The following is a 9,748-nucleotide window of genomic DNA, read 5'->3' on the forward strand; positions in this document are numbered from 1 at the left end:
GGCCCCATTTATTTGGGGTGGGGGTATGGCCATACCCCCACCGTCTTATTTTGAAAAAAAAAATCTTCCCTGGTCTCTGGTGGGCTTTCTGCCCCCAAGGGGAGCAGATATGGCCAACAGTAATTTGCCCCCATGGGGAGCGACCCTTGCCCAAGGAGCTGCCCCCCCAAAAAAAAACACACACACACCAATCGTTGGTGCCAAAGTGGTTTCTGTCCTCCCCCCCCACCCCCTCTCACACCTCCTGGGGCAGATAGGCCTAATAGAAATAGGCAGATCTGCCCCCAAGGGGAGCAGAAATGGCCTAAAATAAATTTGCCCCCCAAGGTGAGGGCCCCTTGCCTAAGGGGTCACTTCCCTTGTGTGAAATTGGCGCAAAAATAATCCCAGCTGCCTAGTGGTTTCTGCCCCCCTAGGGGCAGATCGGCCTAATAAAAATAGGCTGATCTACCCCCAAGTGGGCCAGAAATGGCCTAAAACTAATTTGCCCCCCCCAGGGGAGCTACCCTTGCCAAACTTGTGTCCTTTTTTCCAACATCCTAGGGATTGTACAGGTACCCAGAGTTTGTGGGTTCCCCTGAAGGAGACGAAGAAATTAGCCAAAATACAGCGAAATTTCGTTTTAAAAAAAAGAAATGGGAAAAGAGGGCTGCAGAAGAAGGCATGTGGTTTTTCCCCTGAAAATAGCATCAGCAAAGGGTTTGCAGTGCTAAAATTACCAGCTCCTTAGCTTTCAGGAACAGGAAGACTTGAATCAGAAAACCACATTTTCAACACAATTTTGGCATTTTACTGGGACATACCCCATTTTTACAATTTTCTGGGCTTTTAGCCTCCTTTCAGTTAGTGACAGAAATGGGTGTGAAACCAATGCTGGATCCCAGAAAGCTAAACATTTCTGAAACGTAGACACAATTCTGAATTCACCAAGGGGTTATTTGTGTAGATCCTACAAGGTTTTCTTATAGAAAATAACAGCTGAAATAAAAAAATATGGAAATTGAGGTGGAAAAAAACAGCACTTTTTCTCAACGTTTTACTCTGTAACTTTTTCCTGCAGTGTCAGATTTTTGACAGCAATATACCGTCACGTCAGCTGGACTCTTCTGGTTCTGCGGATATATAGGGCTTGTAGGTTCATCAAAAACCCTAGGTATCCAGAGCCAATAAATGAGCTGCACCCTGCAATGGGTTTTCATTCAATACTGGGTATCCAGCAATTCGATTGGTGAAATATAAAGGGAAAGATAAGTATCAAGAAAATCTTTGTATTTCCAAAATGGGCACAAGATAAGGTGTTGAGAAGCCTTGGTTATTTGCACATCTCTGAATTCCGGGGTCCCCGTAGTAGCATGTGAATTACAGAGCATTTCTCAAATAGACGTCTTTTTTACACAATGTCTTACATTTAGAAGGAAAAAATGTAGAGAAAAACAAGGGGCAATAACACCTGTTCTGCTATTCAAGTCTACGAATACAATTGTACCTCACTTGCGTGGGTAGGCCTAATGGCAGCAACAGGAAACGCAACATGGACCCATCACATTTTTACATTGAAAACTGACGTGTTTTTAGGAAAGTGCCTAGCAGTGGATTTTGGCCACTAGCTCAGTTGGCATCTAAGGAAACCTACCAAACCTGTGCATTTATGAAAACTAGACACCTAGGGGAATCCAAGATGGGGTGAGTTGTGAGGCTCTCACCAGGTTCTGTTACCCAGAATTCTATGCAAACCTCAAAATTTGCCCAAAAAAACACTTTTTCCTCATATTTCGGTGACAGAAAGTTCTGGAATCTGAGAGGAGCCACAAATGTCCTTCCACCCAGCGTTCCCCCAAGTCTCCCGATAAAAATGGTACCTCACTTGTGTGGGTAGGCCTAATGCCCGCAAAAAGAAATGCCCCAAAACACTATCTGGACACATCAAAATTATCAAATACAAAACCACCTTTTTTTGCGAGGGGGACACCTGCGTTTTTGGTCTTGGGCTCGGTAGCCATACAGGGAAACCTACCAAACAAAGACATTTCTGAAAACTAGACACCAGAGGGAGTCCAGGGAGGTGTGACTTGCTTGGATCCTTCACTGTTTTCTTACTCAAAATCCTCAGTAAACCTGAAATGTAGCTAAAAAATCAAATTTTGCCACATTTCTGTGCGGGATCACCGCACCAGGACCAATTTCCTACCACTTAACGTTCCCCTCAGTCGCCAAGTAACACTGATACCTCACATGTGTAGGTGGGCCAAGTGCCTGTGACAGGGAAGAGGGAAAAACATGTCGCAATTGAGGGGGAACCAAAGCGGGTCCAAAAGGGCAGATTGAGAAAAAAAAAATTTAGGCTGACAAGTGGGGAAGAATTTTTATCGGTATAGATGAGACACTGCTGAGTGGTAGGAATTTTGTGGATCCCTGCAGATTCCAGAACGTTCCTTCACAAAAATGAGGAAAAATTGTGTGATTTCCAGCAAAGTTGGAGGTTTGCAGGGCATTCTGGGTAACAAAATTGTGCGGGTGCATGTGAAGCACACCACCCTGTTCTCACCCAGATGTTTAGTTTTCAGATGTGTCTAGGTCTTGTGGATTTTTCTACATGGCAGCGTCCGAAAGTCCAAAAAGCGCAGCCCTCACCATTCCAAGTGGGACGATTTTGAGAGTTAGCCAAGCTCTCATACCCCAAATGTAAAACCAAAGCCCAAAAGAATCAAATGCCCTCTTGCTTAAAATGTTTTAGTGTGCGGGAGGAGAGCTGAAAGACTGTTACCCTCTTCAGTTGAAGTGGGGGCATAACCATGCCCATACTGGTTGGTAGCCACCACCATACTATTTTTTTTTTTTTTTTACTCCTTGGCATCTAGTAGACTTTCTGCTCCCTCCTCCCCGGATGTGGATTGGGGGTAATTGCCCCATCCACCCACTGGTGGGCAGAACAACTTCGGCCCCATTTATTTGGGGTGGGGGTATGGCCATACCCCCACCGTCTTATTTTGAAAAAAAAATCTTCCCTGGTCTCTGGTGGGCTTTCTGCCTCCAAGGGGAGCAGATATGGCCAACAGTAATTTGCCCCCATGGGGATCGACCCTTGCCCAAGGAGCTGCCCCCCAAAAAAAACACACATACACACACACCAATCGCTGGTGCCGAAGTGGTTTCTGTCCTCCCCCTCCCCCCCCCATGCCCCCTGGGGCAGATAGGCCTAATAGAAATAGGCAGATCTGCCCCCAAGGGGAGCAGAAATGGCCTAAAATAAATTTGCCCCCCAAGGTGAGCGACCCTTGCCTAAGGGGTCACTTCCCTTGTGTGAAATTGGCGCAAAAATAATCCCTGGTGCCTAGTGGTTTCTGCCCCCCTAGGGGCAGATCGCCCTAATAAAAATAGGCTGATCTACCCCCAAGTGCGGCAGAAATGGCCTAAAACCACCAGGATTGTGAACAGGACCTTAGACTCTGGAATGTAAGTTGAAATCCTCCAGCAGGGCAAGGCTGCAGGCAATATCCAGCAAAATCCTGTCAATGTCAGATAGCCATTGGACCATTGGGCAAGGTTTTGCTAAAGCCGTTACTTCTTGGGCAGAAAAGCTCAGAGTGAAAAAATTTAAATTTTGCAGTCGCTGAATTCCTCTCCTTGGGCAGTTATTTTTTGCAACTCTGCCCCAGTCAGCATTTCCATCTTCAGATGTAGTCTCTTTCATGGAGTTCATCATTCTCCAGCAGGGCTGATTGCAATCTCTTGAACAGAAATTTAGAAATTTAGTTTTGGCAGTATCATGGATGATGCTGATCATACCTTTTCTTGGAAAGAGTGGTATGAGGGAGTTACTCATTCATAGGTTGAGCAGGATACTTACAGCATATTCTTTTTTCACAGGGATTTAGTGAACAGCTTTGTGGGGTCTGAGACAAGTTCATACATCCATTAAAGACCTCTTGAAATCAGACACATTTGCTGCGATGTTCCACTGACACTTTAGAGGTCAGTCCAAACTTTTCCCACCATCCTAAGGCAGCTCCTCTTGGCCTCTTCTAAGGCTTCCAGCTCCCTGTCTCACTGGGATGGTACTAAGCTGGTTACAGATAGCCACAGAACAAATGCTTCCCTTCTCCAGGTCTCTCTTTACACTTAGCTATACATGGGCGGGCCTCACCCTATTTCCTTTCAGGTTAATGAAGTTCTGAGCCCTCCCCAGCTGATCTTCTTGAGCTGATAGGACTAACATACCTCATGCACGGACCTTCCAGCCAAAAAACCTAAAAATTTGTGCCTGCACTGGGAGCAGGTTTCATGTCTCATTAAGGGGAAACAGCAGCAGGTTTGGGTGATGCTTATTAGAGGTTCAAGCAGGCAAAGTGTACTCTTTTAGAAGTTAATTTCCCTAAATACTTATTAAAAAATGGGGCCACCAGTTAAATCATATTTTCATAAACATTGAAAGCAGTGTCGGAATCATTTTGATAGCTTACCCCAAACCAACAATAGTTGAGTTTTGATTTTATTTTGAACTTTAGCAGTTCCTGTTGCACAGCTACAGAACGTTTGCAGTGAAAATAGCTTTTGGAGGCTTGTCACTGTAGGTACACCTCAACACTTTATTTTTTCATATACCACTTTTAAATACTGGTCACCCTAGGCTACAAGGCCCATTTAAAAGTAGGATTCTTTCCTGTCAAAAGGGTTATTTTGACAGTTTTTTCTGCAGGTGTATAAGCTGCAGGGTGGCATAGCATGTGCTGCAATCCACAGACGACTTTCAAATTTACTATGCTCTGGGTGTATTTTATTGCACTGTATAACAGGCCTTGCTTGAACTTTAACATGCTGTTTGAGGATTAGCCAATTTATCCTGGGTCAAAGGACATAGACTGAAACTGGACAGCAGTACCGTAGTGTGAGATTTAAAAAACCAGCAATACCAGTCCGCAAACATTTGAGGGGGATCATGGAAAATTTGGGCTCTTTCACAGAGGCAGTGTGTAATAAAAAGCAGCTCTTCTCCCTCACACTGACTCAGCATTTTTTATTACCTACCTCTCCATCAGTCTGATTGGATTTGTTTATTTTTCCAAAGAGGTACTGTTCTTGCAGGAGGGAAATAAGAGTGGCATTAGTTCTGAAAAAATTGATCTGTCACATGTACAACAGACCATAAAAAATATTTTTATATAGCTTTATAGCCCAGTGTAGCGGGTTATACCGGCCTGAACCAAAGGCCTTTAACAAGGGAGAGGGCTGGTATAACCCAGCTACAGTGGGCTATAAAGCTATTAGAACATTCTGCCCCATCAGGGAAGAATGTTCTAATTAGTAAAGCAAAGGCCTCACAGACCCCAAGGGAATGAAATCCCGTCTGACTCCATGAGGCCTTTGTTTACAGCTGTTGCTGTGAATGACACATTGGAATGTTAATGCTAAGGGTTTTTACCAGCCATTAGAACAGTGGATTGTTGGGAGCTCCAGTGGAGACAATGGAGTGCTCTGGGCTTTTACTGCCTGTTAAAAGCCGGAAGCGTCAACATTCCAATGTTCTTTGTTACAGCAACAGCTGTGAACAAAGGCCTCACGGAGCTGTAGCTGATTTTAATGCCCTCTGGCTCCTTGAGGACTTTGTTTTATTTATTAGAACATACTGCCCTCTAGTTGCAGAATGTTCTAATAGCTTTATAGCACTTCTTAGCTGGGCTATACCAGTAATTAAAGTCCCACTCCATTGTTAAATGTTAATGCTAGAGTGGGCCTTTAATGGTCGGTAGAGGCCGCTACAGCGGGTTATGCTATATTAGAAGCCCGGAGCTACTTCATTGTCTTCAACAGAGTGCTCAAGATTCCAGTGTTCTAATGTCAGATCCTTTTGTTCATTTTGTTTATTTCAGTTTATAACCTGTTTGTATTTGCAGCTGTCTTCCCAAAACTGTAATCCTGGAGCTTTCTAAAACAGGCAGCATACAAACTGTTAGTATTAACAATAAGCATTGAAAATAAAATCTTAAATGCCCAGTAGTCCTGAAAACACATCCTTAATTGGAAATTCTCTTTTATATTCCAGATAATTTATTGGACTCAGACATGAAGTATTCACTTTCTTCAAAACAAAAAATGGATTTCCAGGTGGAAGACCTTCAGAAAGATATGGATCCTTTGCAAGAGTATCAAAACAAAGAAAGTGGGGATAATTTGATGTTATTCCCATCTTCCATTATTGCACAGGCATTACATGCAGAACAGAATTTAAAGGATATGATAAAACAACCATCTTCTTCTGATCGGAAATCACATCAGACTACTGACAGAACAATCAATGAGGAAATGTCGAGGACTGATTTAGAAAATGAGGACATGTCGAGGACTTATTTAGAAAAATGGCCAGAATTGCCTTTTGAGAATATTAACAATCAGGAATCTGACAGGGAACACATTGATGAAGAACAAAATAAGCTGGAAGTTCAAAAGAGCTCCAGCTTTGTTGAAGAGAATGATAATGATTACAAAGAAGATGTTAAAAAAGAGACACACGTGAATAGGGCTGAGAGTAGTGATGCCAGTAGTGACACAAGTGAGGAGAATGCTAGAGATGCTTTTATTGTTGATGAGTATGAAAATGGGGAATATAAGACAAACCAGAATAATAGAATTGAAAGTGATCATGTGTTAAATGACAGTGCAAACGACCAGGCTCATGATGATCAGTCTTTTGATGATGAGCCTAATGATGATGATAACTATGAAAAATATGAGCATGACTATAAAAATGAGTTTCGTGTTGAAACCAATTCTACTGCTGGTGATCTTGGAGGTGCTGAACTGAGGAACCATTCAGCAGGCAGTCAGACTGGCAGAGACAAAAATAGACCTGGTAGAAATTTAGAAAGTGCTGAATATGACGAAAATTGCCAAGTTACTGCTACCTCCTTTTTAGGGCTCATTACTGAATCCAAAGCAGAGAGCGAAAGTGAGGATGATTTTAATTTTTAACAGGTCCACCATATGCGTAATTCTTTGTGTAACACGTTGCCTGCACCATGAAATGTAATTTCATTTTTAAACCAAACTATACATACTAGGCAATGTATGGGATGTGTGGAGAGTCCTCTATCTCTCTCTCTGCCCTTCATCTTCATAGTATTACACAGAAATAAGACTTTAATATACTCAAACTATTATCCACACATAGAACATGAACATACTTGTCATTCAGTGGCATGAGCAACAGACTTGGGAAACTGTTAAGTATAATCTGCCACACTTGATAAATATGTTATAAGTCTGTAATGGTACTTGCCTTGTCTTGCCTTTAATGCCTGTTTGCATTGGCATTAGAAAAGAAAACAGAATTCCTAAATGGACACCAGTACCGTACTGTATGATGAATATGGACTCACCAGTGGCCATCTTGGATTGCTTTTTTTTCTACTAAAGAAGAACCAATCGAACAGGGCATCTGATGCATGCACCTTCCTCGAAATTGTTTTTGACCTTCAAAGATGGATGACCACAAATAAATTGAGCAGCTTGGGAGCATGGTGCTGCTGCCACGCCCTCACTAAAATAATTCACAAAATACAAATAAAGTGAATGGGAAGGGGGAGAAGCAACAACGAGCAGGGAAGTGAGCAGCCCGTAAGCAGTGTGAAGGTGCCAGGCCCATGCATAACGTATTAAAAAAAAGTAAAAATGAAGCTTGATATCGTGGGGAGGATAATAAGCACAAAATGCTCCAGGAGTAGGAAAAAGAAGCTCAGAAATAGAGAGGAAAGTCAACGAACATCTAACTTAGACAATAAAGCTATCCAATCATGAGGAAGGGGTTGACCCAAAAGAATGCTGTATGTATTATTTTATGGTATCTGAGACATTAGGTCTTTCACAACAAGCTAGATCTTAAGAGGCAAAGAAATGCACTGAGAAGGTGTTACATCAAAATATTTGATTACGTTAACAACTGTAAATTCCACTCATGTATACTATGTATATCATTCTTTTATTCTTTTTATCATTACATTGTGCACAGTATTTTTAGTCCAGTACTTACACTAAAGTGTCCTTATAGCTGCTAAAACGGTACCCAGTGTGGCTTACCTTTGGATGGAGGAATGCTTTTTGGGCGAATCACTTTGTAAATTTTCCATCTGAATTCATTTGACATTCTATAAACACCTTCAGTGAACTTTCAAAAACCTACAGCTTTATCAGTTGCATCTGCTAAATTTAGTGTATTTATATAGGCTAAAGAAATTTATATTTTAAAATTGTTGGATTCAGTCATCATTAAAAACTTTAAACATGTTGTGCACTCTATAATGCTTTCCATATTCACTGGCTGTAAATATGTACAGACAACCTATATAATTATATACATATTAATACATAATTGGGAGTAAAAGGCCTGTAATTGATTATTGGAGAGAAATATATGTAGTCCACAATTCTATATTGGTAAGATAGCAAAAGGGAAATACTATCCTATTGAATGCTTTGTATGCTATTTCTTTTGTAATAGAACTAAAATGATTTGTGGTACAGTGGTTTACCTTTTTAGGTTGAGCATAAGCATTTGACCTCGTGCATACTTTTAGTATACTTCTTATGGCTTAAAGCGATTTCAGTTGTTGACTTCAATGCCCTTTGAAAATTCTCCCTTGCTAGTGGTCAGTTCTGCCTTTTTCTCCCTCCTTTTTTCTGATTCAGAGCAGTGACCAACTACTGTATTGTTCCCCTTTGGTTTCTTTATCTGTTGCTGTGACAGACTACTTTTGTCGTTTCTTTATCACTTTTCACTGTGGGTGTTTTAGGCTGGTAGCTGCCTGTGTTTTATTACAGCATTCCCTTCCTCCCACCTCCTCCCATGTCGCTGACATTTGTTTTGGCTTTATTCCAGTGCTGTCCTTGTTTACCTCTGGCTCCTAAAATCAGCTTACTTTACAAAAGAAACACCTGGTGCCTAAACATTTAGCTCACTGCACAGGAAAGTCTCCAGGCCCCCTTCCTTGCAAGCCCCCAGAGACATCCACACACAGGACATTGCGTATCTCCTTTGTTGGGGCCATAAATCTTCTCAGGCTGCTCTGCTATAGTTAATTTCATTAGAGCTTTGTTGAAATGGGAGGCAAAAATGCTTGCAAGACTTTTCATTCTGTTAACATAAAACGAAAAATACTTTCCAGCCTTATTTTCCAATTTATGTTCAGACTTTTACACAACTTGAGGTACTGCTGTCATCTCATCTCTCCTCAAGGGCTTGTGATTTCTGATGTTAGTAGCTGCCAGTGACCACCAAGACATGGCAGGAAAAGATGAAATTACAAGGCAGGGTTGAGCAATTTATATGACACGAAAAGTCCAGTTCTGAATTTGCAATGACAATAGTTCTAACTCAAGAAAATGCAGGACCTATTGCATTGCAAATGCTTGTTTAAGTAGTGGCAGACAGGTGTGCCAATACTTTGAAACATAGGTTTTATTCAGAGGTCAGTATCGGTGGCACTTTCTAACCTTATGTTGCTTCATGAAAACCCCAGTGGTCAATGTTGCTATACCCTACGACAGTGGTTCCCTACCTTTTGATTTCTGTGGACCCCCACTTTAACATTAATGGAACCCAGGGACCCCCACTGACTCATCATGGGAATCCGGGGACCCCTGCCTGAGTCATTACTGGAAGCTGGGGACCTAATTTGTCATTATTTGTTAATATTTTTTAATTTTCTAGGCTCTCGTGGACCCCCTGAGAAGGCTTCACGGACCCCCAGGGGTCCCC

The 9,748-nt window shown here is 41.9% G+C and overlaps 1 protein-coding gene across 1 annotated transcript in view; it reads left to right on the plus strand.

Annotated features, from left to right (window-relative positions):
• Positions 1 to 8,277, plus strand: part of LOC138286353 (uncharacterized) — a 1,286,679-nt gene extending 1,278,402 nt beyond the window's left edge. The window contains exon 101 of the mRNA XM_069226509.1: positions 6,041 to 8,277. Within this exon, the coding sequence (XP_069082610.1) occupies positions 6,041 to 6,966 (926 nt within the window). The 3' untranslated portion in view covers positions 6,967 to 8,277. The remainder of the gene's footprint in view (positions 1 to 6,040) is intronic.
• The last annotated feature ends 1,471 nt before the right edge of the window (positions 8,278 to 9,748 follow it).

Source organism: Pleurodeles waltl, chromosome 3_2, assembly GCF_031143425.1.
Source record: "Pleurodeles waltl isolate 20211129_DDA chromosome 3_2, aPleWal1.hap1.20221129, whole genome shotgun sequence".
Classification (NCBI taxonomy): Eukaryota; Metazoa; Chordata; class Amphibia; order Caudata; family Salamandridae; genus Pleurodeles; species Pleurodeles waltl.